The 19,820-nt window shown below is 43.9% G+C and overlaps 1 protein-coding gene across 3 annotated transcripts in view; it reads left to right on the top strand.

The window, feature by feature from the left end:
• Positions 1-10,746: 10,746 nt before the first annotated feature.
• Positions 10,747-19,820, top strand: part of WASL (WASP like actin nucleation promoting factor) — a 45,976-nt gene continuing 36,902 nt past the window's right edge. Inside the window, exon 1 of one of the 3 annotated variants that reach the window (XM_061640170.1) lies at positions 10,747-11,554. In XM_061640170.1, the coding sequence (XP_061496154.1) occupies positions 11,438-11,554 (117 nt within the window). In that variant the 5' untranslated portion in view covers positions 10,747-11,437. The remainder of the gene's footprint in view (positions 11,555-19,820) is intronic. The other 2 variants (XM_061640168.1, XM_061640169.1) reach the window with 2 other exon arrangements.

Genomic DNA, 19,820 nt, shown 5'->3' with positions numbered 1-19,820 from the left:
ACAAGGCAAAAGGCAGGTCCAGAGTATTCTAAGATCAGGCCGGGACAGACAATCAGCATACAGGTCACATGCAGGGATACATATAGACATTGTTCCAACAGCTCTTCTAACCTAGCACTGGTTTTTTATGCTGGAGCTGGTGGAGCCACACCCCAAACCTCAGCTGACTCCTATTAATCACCGACAGCTAGTCCTTTACTCCCAAGGAGTCTGGGCCTGCAATCCAGCACTCCTCTGGATGGTCCAGGTCTCCAGCTGGTGTTTGAGGCAACATCTCTCCCTTGGACTCCGGACTCATTCAGCCTCCATGCCCCGGAAGCACCTTCCTTAGTCTCGTCACAGGACCCTGGCTCCTCACCCTCAGATGGAGCCTGAACCAGGGCTGGAACCTCCTGGTATTCTTCTGATGAGGGCTCCCCTGGCTGAGTACTGACAGGTTGGCACAATGTCACTAGTTATGATGGTGTTCCAGTAGAAGGACACTTGAACTCATGGTTTAGCAATCCAACAATAGGATGGCAGTTTTAAAGATCAGGTCATTATGGAAATAGCTGGTGTAAGGCAAACCTTTAGCCTCTAAAAAGCAAAACTTCTTTAAAAAATCCACCTGAGTATGTTGTAGGGCTGGCCCTACCATTAGGCAGAGTGAGGCGGCTGCCTCAAGTGGCAGAAGCTGAAGTAAGATTCAACAGCCAGTCTGCTTCGCTCTTGTAAAAGGATGGGGAGCTGGGTATTGTTCCTTGCCTCAGGTAGCAAAATGTCTTGGACTGGCCCTGAATGTGTGGGTTCAAATAATTTAAGGACACAAGCCTTCTATCTAATCATTTTTTTAATAAAAGAAAACAACTTTGAGTGTGGTTGGAGCATGTAACACAAGAAGCAGCTTTTTCTTTTCTATTTAAAGGATACTTCCTAGAAACTGAACTTTATAATTCAAATTAAAGCCTGCATTGGTCAGGATCCACTTCTTTCCAATGCCTGAATCATAAATGATCTGCTTAGAGGAGGAGGCTGAAGTGCCTGGCCTTTACAGGCAGGCAGTGATGTGATGGGAGTGGGCTGGGGAAACCATCAAATCAGCCCAACCCACAAACATGTTCAAGTCACCTTCTTGCCAATCCTCAGCCTATCCGTGTCCTTTGAACCTGGCTGAGGTTTTTATTTTAGTGAAACTGCCAGACTGACAACCATTTGTTGCCTCAAAAAATTTAACTACAAACATTCTGACAGCATTGTTCCCTAAGCCATCACATCAGCTCAGTCACACTGGCAAAGACTTTGTTGCCTCAAGCATAAACAAATATAAATGTTATAGTTTAGGGGTAGGGAACTTTTTTCAACCCAAGGTCCATTTTCTCTTTTGACCAACCCTCTGGGAATCACATATCAACAGTTTGACCAAAAGTGGACATGGCCACCTCCACACTAATCCTCCACAGAAACCACACATATACATGTATATATACATATACAGTACACACAGTTCCAGTGGCTATGAATGTTCTTGTTCCTTTGAATAAGTGTGAATTTCAAAAGATGGCTGAGTTTCAGTTCTCATATTGTTTTGGAAAGTGCAAATTTGATAAATTTGGCTTGAAATGTGAATTGAACCAAATTTCTCGCCCTTCCTTAAGTCGCTAAAAAACTATAATAAACTCTAGTACTCTCACAATGGTTGTTTAAAAGGGCATTTTTACACATTGACCTGCATAAAGGACATGTTCAATCATCCAGCTGCAACATCAAACTGCTCAGGGGCTTGTGGCTGATATGTGGCATCCTGGAGCATAGAACTGAATTCACTTCTGAGGAAAATCCAGCGCACACATTACATTACCACACTGTGTTTCCTCCTAATTCAGGCTATTAAGCACCCACTGAAGCATATAGACCAATGTGCTCAAGAAAGCCAGAGATAGAAGCCTGCCCTCACATTTCAGTATCAGGTTTCAGCACAAGCCACTTTTAATTTATTTTGTGGCTACAGCAGTGAAAACAAGCTAAGTGATTAATGAAGACCACAAAAAATTATCAGCATCTGACACCTGTTCATCCAATGCCTATATAAAATGAGCAAATCACTTCAGAGCTATTCTTAATGGGCAGATGTGCATGTGATAACTAATAGTTAGGCTGCAACAACATAACTAACAACAGGGTCAATATTCCATTATTTCCTCTGACGTTTTTCTATGCAGTTGAAGGAATGTAACAGTAACTCTAGAGAAGGGGAAAACCTGACCCTCCACATGTATTAAGAGACTTCCTTATGATTACCAATATCTCAGAAAATATTAATCCAGCAAATAAATGCATTATTTTCTGAGAAATGAATTTTTGGCAATTGTTTTACATTGATTGCTTTAAAAATGTACTGTTTTAAGTAACAAATCACACAGTCTATAGATGGCTACTCAGAAGTAAGTCCCATTGAGTTCACTGTGACTTACTCCCAGGTAAAAGTGGAAAGGGTCACAGCCAGAATATTCCCATGTGGCTGGAATCTGCACACTCTTCTGGAGAGGAATAAAAGCCCTCTGTTGGTACAAAATGTCACGGTCAAATCAATATTCTTTTCTGACTGTCCTTCACTAGCATATCCTGAAGTCAGCAACAATCCCCCCCCCCCGGTTCAATATCAAGAAGTAACTTGGTAACATCCACTGCTGGGATAAGTTGACTGCACACAGAAATGAAGATACTTCATTATCTGCAGGTTTAAAGTTAAAGACAAAATTGAGTAACAAGTCTTGGAAGATTTACTGTTTCATTCCAATGACATTTTAGATGGTCTGAGACTCAAAACATGCTGGGGGGGAAAACATCCCCACACACATGCACTGTTGTTAGGCTGTTTCTGAGACTTACAGTTATTAGATACCCCCAGGTGAGCTGCTGTCAGACTTCAAACCTTATTTTTTGCTAACAGCATACAGGGAGAATTCATAGAGCTTCATTCAGCAGAAGTGGGAGCTCCAGACCTTCTATTATTAGGTGTTCTGTTAGACTGAAGGCCTCCAGGTGAGCAGGAACTGCCTGATAGTAAATCTCAGCGGTTCTCGTTACATAGTGAGTCCCATTTGCTCTGGAAAGAAGACAATGCTTAAGCAATATTCTTTCAGGGTTCTAGTACTGGTATACTAGAAGATAACTTGGGAGGTGGTTACCTGAGACCTGCTCCTCTATGAGCCAGCCCATGTATTAAGATTGGCCAGGAAAGCTCTCTTGGCAATGCCACCTGCTACTGAGGTTCAGTTGGTGGCAATGCCCCAGCTTTGGAACTCCCTCCTCTATGAGATATGACCAGTGCCAATGTTGTTGAGCTTTTGGCACCAAGTGAGAACTTGGTTATTTGCATAGGCCTCTGCTGGAGTGTAACATCATATCAGATTTGGGTGTGTGTGTGAAATTTATCTACATTGTTTGTATGAAAACATAAGAAGAGCCCTGTTGGCTCAGGCCAATGGCACATCTAGTCCAGCACAATTACCTATGGGAAGCCGAAAGCAGGACATGAGCCCAACAGCACTCTCCCCACTGGTGAGGGAATGGTCCTGATGGGAATTTCCTCAAAATTAATTTATCTAACAGCGCAATCTTACCATGTCTACTCATTGACTCAAGTCGTTCTGAACTCAGTGGGACTTACTCCCAGGTAAGTGGAGTTAGGATTGCAGCCTTAGAATCCAAGCCATACAAATTAAAATTTCCCAGTCAAGTAAAAGTTGTGGCTGAAAAATGGCCAAAAGACTTTACAACTGGCCAAGTTAGAACCCAAGAGTATGAATTAGTATAGTATTTAAATTTTGAAATAAATTCTAAGAGATATACAGCACAATCCTATCTATGCTTACCCAGAAGTAAGGCCTACTGTATTTATTTATTTATTTATTTACATTTTTAGACCGCCCTATAGCAAGAAGCTCTCAGGGCGGTGTACAACAAATAAAACCACATTAAAATATGAACAAGTGTGAAAAATATAGTACAATTATAAAAACATTAAACAAGATAAAAATATGAGAGTTACCATTGAGTTTAAAATTAAAATCCATATTAAATTTAAAACGTTAAATTTAAAATGTTTAAAATGCCTGGGCGAAGAGGTAGGTTTTTACCTGGCGCCGAAAAGATAACAAAGAAGGTGCCAGGCGTATCTCGTCTGGGAGGGCATTCCATAATTCGGGGGCCACCACTGAGAAGGCCCTAGATCTAGTTGTTGATCTCCGGGCCTCCCTATGAGTTGGGACCCAGAGAAGGGCCTTCGATGTCGAGCGTAGTGAACGGGTAGGTACATAGCGGGAACGGGCTAGTTTTACTGTGTTCTTAAACTTTTAACTGTTTTATATACTGTTTTAACGTGTACGTCGCCCAGAGTGGCTGGCCAACCAGCCAGATGGGCGACTAACAAATCTCATAATAAATAAATAAATAAATAAATATCGGACCACTTAGCAGTATATAACTTTGGTTAAATAACTGCATTTTGTTAAATATAAACAAAAACAAAACAAAACCAGCAACACTGAAAGTAGTTATAGGAGGGGATTTTGATCTTGATCAGAGCAGTAATATCCCTACCAAGTATACCTAGGATTGCCTAAGTAATGACATAATTATCTCAAAGCAATATAATGAAAAATTCACCTCTAATACAGTAAAGATGGAGCTTTGTATAATTCTTTGTTTTGTTTTCTAAAAATAAAACATTGAAAGAACCAAGTCAAATGATTCAGATCAGAACTGGGAATGTTAAAGCAAAGTTTTTTAAATGCAGTGATGTTGTTCCGCAAAGAATTTTAGAATTCTTTGAGTGTTTTGGAAGATATGTATTAAAGACAGTATTCACAGTTCTTTTCTAACAAAAAAAATTATAGTCTGATATGCCAGGGTCTGATAGTTGGTAATTCATCCAGTTTCCAGCAGACTTGTAGGTATGATGCAGCACTGTCTCCAGGTACACAAGCCTAAGCTACAGTTGCCTATAACATATGTATGGTCTATTAATCGATCTATATTTTGTTAAGTGACAGATGAAAAACTGGAAAACTGCACTACAGCAATTAGCACTGCAGCAATATTCAGAGCTCCACTCAGGCTCTGGACTCCATAATGCTACCAGCCATCAGTTTGACAGGCCTCCCCATACATTGGACTGCAGTGGCGCAAGATACAAGGCATCCTTCTTCTGGCAATACAGCCAGATCCATGATAACAGAATAAGAACTGAGCAGATGGAGAGTCTGGCCACCTTTGTGCCCCATTGGCTTGCAATTGCCAGAATTTCACTGCCATCTCACTGAGGAGAGCTCTGCTGGGGAAGGCTTTTCCCTTTACCCTCCTCGTGGTGGCCATGGTGAAGAGGGATATGTTGTTGGACAAGTAGACATGTCACTTGCACAAGACGCATGGCCTCCACCATTACTGTTATCACAGACTATCAAGTGTATTAACCTCCTGGGCAGGAGGTTGTATTGCTCCACAAGGGTGGTCCTGTTCCAGAAGGTCAAGTTGACCAAATGTTCTTAAATGCCTGCTACTTTTATATTTGTAATATATGTGGTTCAAGGGTACAATAAGGCAACCTTTTTTTCCAGTAGTGAAATGGTAAATTCAAAGTGCAGGGTTCCTCCATGTCAGTCATAGCCAAACCCTCTCCCCACGTTTTTTGCTGCTGGGTTGAGAATGAGATCCTTGTTAATGCCTTCTCCCACAACAACAGTCATCCCTAGGAACCAATCAGCATGAAAGGGGAAAGTGTTAGCTACTGAGAAGAGTCTTTGCGGTGGCTGACTCACCTCCTTTCACTCTGAACAGCTCCAATCAGCAGGAAAGAACAAGAAAGCATGTTAAAAGACTCTTCTCGGCGACTAACACATTCCCCTTTCATGCTGATTGGCTTGTAGAATGCTGGATATAGGGAACCTGCTCCCAAAAAAGTAAAGGGTCTAAGACCCCCCCTAAGACCCTGAATGACTACACCCTGCTTTTTTCTGATTAAGGGCATGTGCATGCATGGAATCTGACTTTTGCAACCCATATGCTGACGCAGAGCTGATGTTTTGGTAGTCCACATGGAACACTGTTCAAATGTCTTATCAGATCTAACTCAGTTGGTAGAGGCGGCATGGTGAAAAGATGTACATATGATTTTTTTTTATTAGCCTAATTCAGGTATTATTGCCTCAACCCATGTAGGGAGTAGCAGGGCTGTACATGCTTGCCTTGTTCCAAACAACTCTACACACACTGACTCCATCTCCTACCTTTCTTGCATTGAATGGGAAGGTCTGGATGTAGTTCTAATCAGAGTTCCTGTTTAAGGCGGAGCTTCTAATTGCATTCAGATGGATGTGCTTAGAATCTCTTTTCAGACCTTACTTAGTATGGGAAGGTCAAAGGTGGTGCATGAACAGAGGCTTGGGGTGAGGAGGGCACAAACAGCCCAACCACCATCTTCCTGGATTAATTTCACCCAGTTTGGAACAACATTTGAAGATGGCTTACAGAGGAAGGCAATGGTAAACCCCCTCTGAATACCGCTTACCATGAAAACCCTATTCATAGGGTCGCCATAAGTCGGAATCGACTTGAAGGCAGTCCATTTCCTTTCTTCCTTATAGATCACACTTCCAATTTGAAAACACAGGTAGAAGCATAGAAATCATCCATGTAAACTAACATTCAAAACCCTGGATCCTCAAAATGTTTGTGTCACACAGGCATTTTGAAGATCTGGGGATTAGACTGTTAGAGTGTGTATCTACGTGGATGTTACCTATTCACCTTTCTGTGCCATATAGTTCCACAATACCATTCTTATGCAAAGCTTTTACTCTGCTTGCTTCATTTTGTGATGTCATGTATAGTACATGCAGTCAGTGGCATGCTCCATCATAGAGAATTTATGTGTTGTCCGAGTAAGCCTTGGCAATGTGACTTGGGATCTCTGTGTTGAACCAAGTTTACATGCACTTTTAGGGCTCAACGGCTACAAGAAGATCTCTGTGTTTTTAAGAACAGGACACTGTACATCTTATAATCACAACGCTTCTATAGTTTCAAGAAAAGTTGTCTATTTAACATGAATCACAGTCAAACGTATGAAGGAATAAAGTTTCAACTAACAATTTTCCTTTAAGTAATATATGTAACTGGGGCCAGAGTGCTATTGCGGCCTATTGCCGAAATAAAACACAAACACCATTCTTTGGGTTAAATCATGGGCCACTTTATTAAACGGAATCAATTAGAATAATGAACCTGCAGAGGGGAAATCAAGTGTGGGAGCATTCTGATGATCCAGGCAAAGCCTGCTTGCAGCCATAGGGCGACCAAACCTTGCCTGAGCCCGGGGCTGCCCTGTGCCAGACCCCAGTTCAGGCCACACCCTGAAGATGTGTAGGGGGTTCAACCCGCATCACCGCCCCCCGGAGCCCTGAAACTCTGAGCGGATGAGGCACGTTGGCCCCAAAGGCGGCCCGTATTCTGCCCCTGGGCCATATAGCCCTGAGCTGCAGGCCTCTGGACCGCTTATCACCCCCAAAGGTGCCTAAAGGAGTCACGTAGCTGCCCTTTCCCTTTTAACCTTTTCCCGCACTTCTTTGCCACAAAAGGGGGACAAGCCTCTGCTTAGTCTCCCTTTACCCCACACCCGATAAGAATCTCATGCAGACCCCTCTGTAGGTCCATCAGGAAGATGCCATCATTGCTTCACAAACTGCATGTCCACACATGCCTGCCACTGAGGGCCTTGCCCTCCATGTCTGACCACAGCAGACGACCCGAGGCTACCGTGGCCAAAACTGCATGTCCTCATATGCCTGCCGCTGAGGGCCTTGCCCTCCCTGTCTGACCACAGCAGACAACCAGAGGTTATTGTGGCCGCAACTGCATGTCCTCACATGCCTGCCACTGAGGGCCTTGCCCTCCATGTCTGACCACAGCAAACGACCAGAGGCTATCGTGGCCAACTGAATGTCCTCACATGCCTGCCACTGAGGGCCTTGCCCTTCAGGAACCTTCCACCCTGAACCCTGCTGGAACAACATGGGCAGGAGACCATCCCAGTGCATACTCTTGTCGACCCAGTCACCAAACCGTGGCGCACCATCAGAGGCCCAGCTGTGAACCAATGTGCGTTTGCGGACCAAAGGCCAGCCTATAAGATCATGCCATGGCTGCAGAGTGGGCTGCGCATCTGCTTCATCCCCATCCAGCAACCTGCCAAAAACAGAAACAATCGTGAACAGTTGGGTCCCGGACCTTCAGACTCGCCCCAGGGGTGAATGTATTCCATGCGCCCCCTACTTCCACCTCCCAACGGCCTGCACCTGCATATACAAAAGCCAAATAGACCGTTCCAGGTAGGCAATTCCACTGCCGGGTAGGCAACCCCAATTCCGGAGGAGCATGTCCCCAAAACCCCCATGGGTCTGCTCCCACGCACTGCGACATTAGACCGAAACTTTATGAGGGAAGATCCCTCCCCCTGAATATCAGGCAACCAGGCCTGTAGCTTCAGGCCAAAAACACCACCCGGCTGTACCAGCGCTCCTACGGCTTTACCTTCGCTGCTACCGCCCAGGCTTTACCTGTGGGCGACTATTCTGCTAAAGTCGGCAGTGGGGGCCTGAGACCAGCTTGACCGTCCCTTAGCACTAGCCTCCCCCCCCCCAGCAAGAGCTCACAAAAACAAATTTAAATGTCCTGGCCTGAGTGCCTGCTGCACCACTCCCAGCCCAGGTCGCTGCCGTGCCTCGCCACCACGCCTCGACGCGGCCGCTACTGCGCCTCTCCCGAGAAGACGAGGGATCGCCGCCGCCGCACGCAAAGGCCTGCCCTAAGGAAAGGCCAGGGAAAGCTCCACGTGTGTTGAAGGCGCCACGCACGCCCTCAGAAGGCCTCACCGCCGCCGCCATTAGGCCTCCCGTGGTCAGAAGGCCTCGCCACCGCCGTTGTAAGGCCTCTCTCGGCCGAAGCCTCGCCGTTGCAAGGCTGCCGAGCCGGGAGCCTCACCGCTGTTGCTGACGCTGGAAGGCCTCACCGCGCTGCAGGCCTTGCCGCGCCAAAAAGCCTCGCCGCCAAAATTCAAAGGAGGGCGGGAGGCTGGTCGAGTGGCCTTAAATGGCCTTTAGCCGCCCCGCCTCCTTTCTGTGTGTCACGCAGTGCTGCGTGCACACACACACACACACACCACACACACCCCTGATAGCGGCCTGGGCTTCGGCTGCGACCGCAAACTCGCCCGGTCACAGAACGGGATTGGGCTGGTTGTACTAAGTCATCTCTCTGTTCGTCCCAGTGTCGCCTGTTTTATATCTGAATTACTTTTAAAGAATGTAGGCATCACACAAAAACAGGGAGAGCCCAGATGTGGAGGACTTGCATTTATGTGATCCCCACTCCTGTTGTGATGCCCAAAATGGGACGCTCAGATCCGACCCATTTGAACTCATATGGCATGCCAGAAACTGCCCAGGTGTAGGTTTCCTTTTGTTTTCTTCGCAGATTGTGGGTGTTCTCTTGGCACACTGAAAACAAACGGCTCAAAAAAGGCCCTAGACTAGAGCATAAAACTTCCCTTGTTCCACTCTAAGGGGTTGTGTTATAGCTTTAAAAATTTTTTTAGCTATTTGTTTTTACAGTATGCCAAGGGAACACATATGCTCCCCCCACCCATTACTGTGCACTGAAGACTAATTATGCCATAGTTGCCACTCCCTTTTTTTGCTTTGGCAACCTCTATTCATATTTTTATATCTTATAGCCCATCCCCCCTTATGAAGAACACAAACGGCTGTTTCGTTCAGCTTTCCTGTTAGGGAATTTTTTTGTGTATGTGTGAGGAAATCATAGCCTTTCTTTCTCCTCTGTGCTGCCTTGTTGAGAGAGATTCATTGGCCTCATTTGCTAGGTCCCAGAAGTTTCAGGTTTTTTAAAACTTTTTTTTAACATTCTACCAAAACAAATGAGAGCAAATATAAAAGAGAGCTGTACTTAACAGTTCAGTTGGGCAGATCACAGACAGTACACTTTACAGTTTATAGTGGGTTTAGTACACGTTTGTTTTCAGCAGCTACAAATTGAGCTGCGCAAATATCAGTTACTAGTCAATCCAATCTTTCTTTACTGAAAAGTAACTCCCATTTCAGTGGATTCATTGTGGTTTTCTTCTAGATTCCCCCCCCCCCCCCCCGGTATGAGGTCTCATTCTTCAAAAATGTAGTAAAAATCTGGACTGTCGTAATCGGGTATCATCATGGTGGGGGGCAATCTAACTTTTTGCCATACTGAGTGCCCGAAGGCCTTTAAGGGGTAAGTACTCCCCCTTTCTCCTGTCATCTTCCTCCCCCAAATACTTGTTTTTCCCCAATCTTTACCTCGAATATAGGCTTAACATTTCAAGAGTGGCACAAAGCACTGAATTTGTGGATTTAATGTGCAAATGCCTTCTGTGATACGATCACAGATTTGGTGTATCTCTATGTAAACATGATGAGGATCCATGCTCTGGATCTAGTTTTTTGTGTACTGAAGTTTTGGACCCATCACACACATGTCCATCAGTTCTTGGTGGGTTTGGAATATATGCAAAAATCATGAGGATCCCATTAAACATTTTTTTTACAGTTTCTTCCCCATCAGGCAGCAGTAGCATCTCCATCCTCTTCTCTGCCGCCGCCCCCCCCCCCAAACAATCCAGGAACTCCTTGACTATTATTGCTGCCGCCACCTCTTCTGATGTCAGCCAGAGAATCTAGCCTAGCCGGTATTTAAGCGGCGCAGGCCGCAAACCGCGCCACACTTTGGCTTGTTCATGCCAGCTCCGGCCTGCCGTGGATCAGCGGCAGCTACAGCAGTAGAACCACCACCGCTAAATTCTCTCTGCATCCTCCTACTGCTGCTCGGGGCCGGCGGAGAAGAAAGAACAGGAAAGCGAAGGAGGAAGAGGACAGAGAAGGACGGGCCATTTGGCTACACGCTTAACGGGGCCGCTGCAACTGTTCCCTGAGCCGGCTGGTTAGCCCGGACCGCCGTTCTCCCCTTTCCACACGCGCCTTTTGGTCTCGTCCGCTCCTCACTCCCTGCCATGTTGGATTTTGCGGCCCCAGCCGGGGAGAAGTTGGAAGTTTAGGGCTTGTCGGGAAAGAGGAGGAGGAAGAAGAAAGGGCGAGGAGGAAGAATTCCCTTTCCACCTCCCTAGCAGGGGCCTGCCGATAGCGGCCTAGTTCACCAGCCTACCCGCCCCTCGGCTCCGTCTCCGGTTGCCGCCCCGATGCTGCTGCAATAGTGAGGGGTAGCTGCTGCTCCGTCGCCCTCCGAGGGGACGCGGAGCCCGACCCCGAGACGAGCCCGCGCAGGCGAGCGACAGTCAGGAGCCGGCGGCAGTAGCAGCGGTGGAGGTCCTGGCCGGCCCTCGCCGGCGTCTCCCGCGATGAGCAACAACCAGCAGCAGCAACCGCCGCCGCGGCGGATCACCAACGTGGGCTCCATGCTCCTCACCCCGCAAGAGAACGAGAGTCTCTTCGGCTTCCTCGGCAAGAAATGCGTGGTGAGTGAGTGGAAGGGATGGGGAAGGGAGGCTTCGCTGGGGCTGGCTAGGCCTGCCGGCTCTAGGTGAGGAGGAAAAGGCAAAACCAGTTAGTGGGAAGGGATGGACTGGGACGCAGAAGAAAGAGGTGTGTGTAAGAGAGAGAGAGAGAGAGAGAGATTTGCGCCTATATACTATTGGGGTCTACGTGTATATATATACACGCGTGGCTGTGTGAACGCGGCTACCGGGAGTGTCGAGGATCAGAAAGAGCGAGGCTTGTTGTGGGTTCTGGGTGTGTGACTCAAGGCTCTAGTCCCCCACTACAGTTACCAAGTTCCATTGCCCAAGGGGGGGGGGGTTTGCTTCGGACTAAATATGCCCAGCGGTAAGACTGTGACTTGGAATTTGTCTGAGAAAAACGGAGAGGGGTGCTGGATTTAGGGGGGTGGATAGAAAAGCTTCGCTGCACCATGCTGACCTTCCTTGGTTCGGGGAGAGTAGTTGAAGGCCCCTTGCCAGGCCTTTCCCACGTAACAGCTGCTTGCTTCCTTTTTTCCCTCTCAGCACCCCTCCTCCACGGTTCCCCGTTGCTGGAGTGGGAAATGAGCTGGGGGAAAGAACAGTGGAAAAGGGGCGTGAGGTGGAGGTGGGTTCCTTTCCTTTCATTCCAGAAACACTGGGGTGAGGAATTAATCGGCCTCTTTTCAGTCCTGTGAGTGGGGGAAATGTTGGGCATAGGTGAGTATAGTTTCAAGCACTACGATCCCAAAAGGAAAAGGAATCAATACTGCCACTGGCCTATCTCTCTGTATTCTCTTCCAGGTGATCCCTCCTCTTCTGTTGGCTCCAGCTTGCACTTTGGCACTGCTGTGAGCTTGCAGAATGAAATAGGGACGAGACTCCAGGGATGAGTCTTTCACAGGTGCATAGTCACTGGGCTTGTGCATTGGGCTTGTTTTGCACAGGTGTGCTAAGAGCCGCAGTGGTGCTGCTTCAGCTGTTGCCTGCTCTTTTAAACTGGTTAGGCTGCCTTCCACTTCCTCTTTGCTTCTATCTTGACAGGTATGTTTTGAAATGGGCTATTCCAGTAATGCTCTGCGGTATATGATGAGCGTGTCAACAACAGAGCTGTTGCAACACTCTGTGGAAAAATTCAACTAGTTAGAGCAGGCCTAAATTGGTCTGCCTGGATTGCACCTGCAGGATTTTGTGAACTTTCAGGAAATGAGGTGGTCTGATCTGGCTAGGCAAAATATGAATGTGCTGTGTTTCGTTTCCCTTTGCACAATAGGTGCACATGGCAGATACAAAATTTCCCATGTAGATGTAATTCATTGAAGGTTCTTTAAAAAGGCTGAAAATCCTTGATTTAATTTTTTGAGTCCTAAGTATTAGTATCATGACTCTTATGCAAGCATTTTCATACATAAGAATTCTGGCATCTGTTATTGCCTGAAACTTTGCACTGAAATCTTTCCCTCTTTTCTGATTTCTTAGACAAAATAAATCCTAAGAAATGTCACAAAATGTTTTGGCTTATGTCATTGCCTGAATTGATCTACTCTTCTGGGCCATTGTTTTATTTTCTAAAATGTAAAAATTAATAATAAATCTGTTTGTAAGTAAACTGCTACAGACACGTTCTGATTCATTTGAGTTGTAATCTTATCAGGAATGAAATAGCATGGGTGAAGACTAACAGTAGCTAGTTATTGATTAGGTGAAAAAAAAAGCTTGAAAAGCTGTATCAGAAGCAAGAAATTAGGGCATTAGAACAGGAATTCACTAATAAGGCTGTTATTTTCCAGTGCTTGGTTGCAGAAAACCAGTAAAGGTAAGCCATGTTAGAGAGAAATGCAAGCTTCAGTAACGATTGCAGTAATATACTGGCATTTGTGGAAGGCCTGATTTTGCCTCTAGATTCACTTGGGTACATGGGGCATACTGCAGCTCATGGTCTCCAGCCATGTTTCAGTAAAGACTGTTTTGTACTGTAGATCTATAATGTCTCTCTCAAATGCCAGTGGATTATCAGCAAATACCAACCATATTCTTCAGTTGTCTCCCCTGCAGTACAAAGAATTCAGGGTCTGAGGTTGTTATTTAGTCCATTAAGATTAATGGTAGCATATGCTAGCACAGGGGTGGGTATTGTTGGACTATAACTCCCATCATCCCTGACCTTTGGCTATGATGGTTGGGGCTGATGGGAGCTGGAATCCCAACATCACAGGTTCCTTGTCACAATTATTGTATTTGGTCACTTTAGGCAGCCTGATCTGACTTCCGCTATTTCTTTATATTATTACTAGAACACTTTCTAGTTACTTTTTGTATTATAATCTAGTGCATGAAGTGTTTTACAATCCTTATCGTCATAGTAGTCCTTAGGTATAGGTTTGGCTGGTAGTTATTTCCCCATGCCTGACTACCCAGTATCCTTTCATAACTGAACAGATATTTAAATTCTGTAGTTCTTCCCCTGGCCCCACCCTAATTGTCCACTGCACCGTGGTGACCCTTATGGCTTTTGCACACTGACATTACATAAAGGGCCTCTAAGTGTATACAAAATGTAATGCCAAAAGTAAAATACAGTGCCTTGCAAAAGTAATCGGACCCCTGACCAATGCTCTCATATTACTGAATTACAAATGGTATATTGTAATTTCGTTCTGTATGATATTTTATTTTGAAACACTGAAACTCAAAAGCAATTATTATAAGGTAACATTGGTTTTATGTTGGGAAATGTTTGTGAGAAACATAAAAAACTGAAACATGTTGCTGGCATAAGTATTCAACCCCTGTGCTGTGGAAGCTCCCAGGTTACACAGATGAAAGAAATTGCCCTATTGAGGACACAATTACCTTACCATTGGCCTCCTTCTGTGAACCATTAAAGTTGCTGTCACATTGTCAGGATAAACCCCCCACTGTTGAAAGATCATTGGTCAGGCTGCGGATCTGAAGGGAAATAAAGACCAAAGAGCATTCTTCAGAAGTGAGAGATAATGTAATACAAATGCATAGATTAGGAAAAGGGTACAAAATAATATCCAAGTGTTTGGATATCCCAGTGAGCACAGCTGGATCAATAATCAGGAAGTGGAAACTGCATCACACCATCCAGGCACTGCTAAGAAAAGGCCGTCCCTCAAAATTCAGCACTCGAACAAGAAGGAGACTTGTGAGAGAAGCCACAGAGAGGCCAACAATCTCTTTGAAGGAGTCACAGAGTTTAGTGGCTGGGAGTGGAGTAATGGTGAGCCAGTCAACCATATCAAGAGCCGTGCATAACACTGACCTGTATGGGATGGTGGCAAGAAAGAAGTCGTTACTCAAAAGGCAGCATCTGAAAGCACGTCTGGAGTTTGTCAGAAACCATGAGAGTGTCCCAGCTGCGAGTTGGGAAAAGCTTTTGTGGTCAGATGAGACCAAGATAGAGCTTTTTGGCCAAAACTCAAAACGCTATGTGTGGCGCAAACCTAACACTCCATGCCTCAAGACACACCATCCCTACAGTGAAGTATGATGTTGGCAGCATCATGCTGTGGGGATGCTTCTCATCAGCAGGGACTGGGCATCTTGTTCAAATTGAAGGAAGAATGAATGGAACAAAGTACAGGGAAATACTGCAAGAGAACTTGCTTCAATCCACTACAAACCTGAAGCTTGAGAGGAAATTCACTTTTCAACAGGACAATGATCCCAAGCAGAAGGCCAAAGCAACATTAGAGTGGCTTAAGCACGAAAAGGAGAATGTCCTACAGTGGCCCAGTCTCAATCCCATTGAGAATCTGGTGCTCTTTGAAAATTGCAGTCCACAAGTGACGTCCAACCAACCTGAATAACCTGGAGTGAATCTGCCAAGAAGAATAGGCCAAAATCCCTCCGATACTGTGTGCAAAACTGGTATATACTTACCCCAAAATACTTAAAGCTATTATTGCAGCAAAAGGTGGCTCCACCAAATATTAAAGTGTGTGGGTTGAATACTTATGCAAGCAACATGTTTCAGTTTTTTATGTTTCTTACAAACATCCCTAACATAAAACCAATGTCACCTTACAATAATTGATTTTGAGCTTCGGTGTTTCAGAATAAAATATACAGAAAGAAATTATAATGTACCATTTGTAATTCTGTAATATGAGAGCATTGGTCAGGGATCTGATTACTTTTGCAAGGCACTGTGTAATGCTAAAATGTTGTTAATACTGTCTGAAGGACTGTGGCTATGGTAGTTTGCTGCTTTTCCCTGGGGAAATGCAGACTTGCCAGGGAGGTTGTAAATTCTTGTTGGGTACCTTACAGTACTATTTATCCTAACTGGGCCAAGTGGCTTAATGCCAACTCCCTTGCGAATTGGTGCAATGCAGGAGAGCGTGCCCCACCCTCTATGTTAATAGTACCATTGGCAACTGTCATTTTTTGCAGGGTCATTACCTTAGATTGAGGACTAGACAGCTGAAATAATTGCTAAAAGTGAGCAGACATTTTTGCAGCTTTCAAGGTTATGAAACTGGGAACTTTGGGCAAAATGTGCAATAGTCACTGTGTTTGATTTTAGTGGTAAAGGACACCTGGCTGTCATAGAACTAGGGTTACATTTACTTAAGTATATTGAAAAATACAAGAACTAAGTGTGGGTTGCGGACATATTTTAAAAGTATTCTCCCCTACCCATCTATCTCAGGAAGGACAGCACAAACTTTGTGAGCAAAAGATTTCATTTAATTCCTGGCATTTGTAGGAGATGGCTGGGAAAGACTGCTGTTTGAAATCCTGGAGAATCATTGTCAGTCTATCTAGACAACGCTGAGGTATATCAAGTAATGGTCTGACTTGATGTAAGGCAGCTTCCTATTCACACAACAAAATGCCTCTTCTAAGAATGTGCATGCATTTATCAAAAAGCAAGGTTTTAGCTTCATAATTTTGTTATTCATATATAAATTTAATAAATGATTGAAGTCTTAACCTGCAATCCAATATTTGTTTACATTGGGTTAAATGGGACTTGCTCCCCAATAAGTGTTTATTGGATTGCATCTTTAGTCAGCTAGGTGTCAACTCTACAGAAAACCTAAATAGATTGTGTGGTTAACTGCAAATAATAAATATTTGGGCTACCTAAAGGCCTCTCACAAATGTGTTATGAGCAGCAATTTTAGAGCAAGTCTAGACTAATTTACCATGAAAATTCGGAGTATTCACTTACTGAATTAAAGAGGAGCTGCAATGTGTGCCAGGTTAGGAGAAAATAAATAAAATACTAGGTGCCAGTTCTTCAGGTCTGAAAGACATCTAGGGAACATGGTATTTGGGATATTTCAGCCCTCCATCATATTAATGAGATTGCTAAAATCCTCTTTGAAACGGAATTTATTTCTGAAAGTTTATATTTTGATGAGAAACTTTCAATTCTGAAAAGTCAAGACTGGATCATCTCTTCACCTTTTCCAGTGCAAATTGCTAGAATTGTAGTACCGTATATTCCGGCGTATAAGACGACTTTTTAACCCTGGAAAATCTTCTCCAAAGTCGGGGGTCGTCTTATACGCCGGGTGTCGTCTTATTAGGGTTGCCATATTGCCCGGATAGCTGGGTTTTACCTGGATTCTAAGCATGCCACCCAGCGCCCGGCTAGCCCCTTAGGTGGCCCGGATTCTCAGCTTTCATTTTTTAAAAAAATTAAGTTTCTAGGTGGTGCGGTTCTCGAGATATATATAAAAACGTCAGGCAGCCCCCCCCCGGTTAAATCTTTTTTTAAACTACTGTATAGCACTTCGTAGCTTTAACCCCGCCCGTTCAGGATTTCAGCCAATCAGTGAAGTGTTTGTTTGGTGGCAGTGTCTGCAATTGCGAGGCCAGAAAATGGTGGTTTCCCCTCCTGTTTATCTGAAAATCTCATAAATTGGGTAGGTATGTACATTTCAGTTTTTTCCCCTGTTGTGTGTAGGAGTCAGATCCTGGGCAGTGTTTTGAAAACCTTCCCAATAGTTGCTTTTGGGGGTAAAAACAGTGCTAATCCCATATGTCCAGAGTAAATCCTATTGAATTCAGTAGGAATTACTTTTGAGTAGACATGATTATGAATGTGCTGAAAATCAATGGGACTTTGGAGTGAATGTAAAAAAGAATTGTGTTTGTGTTCTCTTTCTGCCCCCCCCCCAGTCCTATTTTAAAGCAAGTAGGCAGGGCTTACTTAGGTATTGCAGTTTTTATTCTGTAGGAAACTAATACTGATTTTTAAAAAACTAATACTGATTTTTCTGCAATGACCAGTTGGGTTGACAATAAACTATTATATGGGCTGTATGTATTTATACATCTGCAGTGTGTGCGTGTGTGTATGGAGTCTTTCCAACACCCCTGTGAGGTAGGGTTGGAAACCAAGGCAGCTCACAACAAGAAATAAAGCCATTTAAAACCCAATAACCATAAAAACAAGTATAAACAGTTGCAAAACAGTGTAAAGTGGCATGATTCGGAATTTTGGGTTGTGTGAATGAAGTTGCTTATCACTTGAGGTTGCATTTCTGTCCCTGTTTGAGTAAGCCCCATTGAATACGCTGGGACTTGCTTCTGAATAAATAAATTTAGGATTGCACTATAAATATCTTTACAGTTTGTGTAAATAATAAATATATTTGATAGTTATGCTTATATAAATATTTCTTCATTTATCATATTTTTGGTTTTTGGTTAGGAATCCTGACTGGTTGTGAGATGCTTAGTTTTTTGCCTTATAGGAATCTTGTTGTGGTTGGTATGGTATTACATTTAGGAAAGTGTTACTGCCTTCTGTATTTTCTTTTCCTATTTGCATTTCACTTATCTTTAACCTCACTCCGTTACAGCCATAGAAGCAACAGCAGCATATGCAAGATAATTAACTCCCATTAGTGATAAGAACAAGAATTTATAATTATTATTTCAATTAAAACAAGAGGCTTATCAATACTTTGAAGAGGACCAGATATTTATTGTCTTTCTGAGCCCAGGACTGGGTCTTTCATGATGCCCGGTGTGTGGGGGGGGGGGAGCAGGAGAGTAGTCGATAAGACAGACATCCTGGCATTGATAATCGAATTAGCAAGGTATGTGTGGGGTTGTTGTACACTTCCAGGCTCAGTTTCATTTTGAGTATGGAGGTGGAACCTGTGTAGATGTGGTTGATCAAAGGGAGAAGAAATTTTGAGTTAAGCAAAGCTCTGCTTTTATAAAACCTAAGAAACATACAGTACTTTGAATGTCTGAGTGCCTGCACCAGTGGAATACTGGAGGAACTTGTAAAACTTGCTGCAACAGTATTTAGAACTGAGCATGTGGTGTGAAAGACTCCTTTTCCTAACATTTTGGCTTGTTTTTCTCTGATTGTGTATTTTTATTGTTTTTACTATATTTGTAAGCTGTGCTGAGCTCTGTTTTTAACAGCAAAAGGGCAGGATATAAATTCTCTTAATCAATCAATAAATACTCCATAGTGTTGGAAACTAGAGTCTAGGCATTTAATGTTGCTTTTAAAAAAAAGATTTCTCACATCTTTCCCCAGTTTTTGGTGGTAATTCCTAGGCACAAAAACAAAACAACTGGACAATCCAAATATTAATATTTATAAGTTTATAAGTGACAGTTTTCCTGCTAAGTACCTGCATGTCATAAGCAGGGGTAGTCTTATACAGCGAGTATATCCCAAACTCTATATTTTAACTGGAAAAGTTGGGGGTCGTCTTATACGCCCAGTCGTCTTATACGCCGGAATATATGGTACGTATGAGGGACCATCACTCCAGAGTACAAGCTTGGAATGCAAGGTTAAATCCCTGGCATCTTCCGTTAAAAGGATCAGGGAGTGAGTCAGAGCCGCTGCCGTTCAGAGTGGACAGTATTGGAAAAATAGTGATCTATTATAAGGCAGCTTTTTGTGTACCAAATGAAGACAATTACACATACATAGTCACTCCTTTGTCTTCTGTTTATATAACAAATCTATACAGACAGAATATAAGCATTAATCTCATACTCGAGAAAATTCTTAAGCTCAGTACTCAATACTTTTCTGTCACCATCTGGCCCTGCATCAGTTTTATTCAGGTGTTTCGATTCCCATTTTTCTTGCATTCTTGTTAACTTCGGACTCCTATGCTGCTACTCCCATGGAAGTGTGTTACAGGGATATTTACAGGGATGCTGCTGCATTATTGTCTTTGTTTTATGAAAGCAAAGACCAGTATCGCATTCCCATTCTTTTTTTAAAAAAGAATCTTGTATTTGT

The sequence above is a fragment of the Rhineura floridana genome, chromosome 8, assembly GCF_030035675.1.
Source record: "Rhineura floridana isolate rRhiFlo1 chromosome 8, rRhiFlo1.hap2, whole genome shotgun sequence".
In the NCBI taxonomy this organism is placed as follows: domain Eukaryota; kingdom Metazoa; phylum Chordata; class Lepidosauria; order Squamata; family Rhineuridae; genus Rhineura; species Rhineura floridana.
This window is presented reverse-complemented; position numbering and strand designations above follow the sequence as displayed.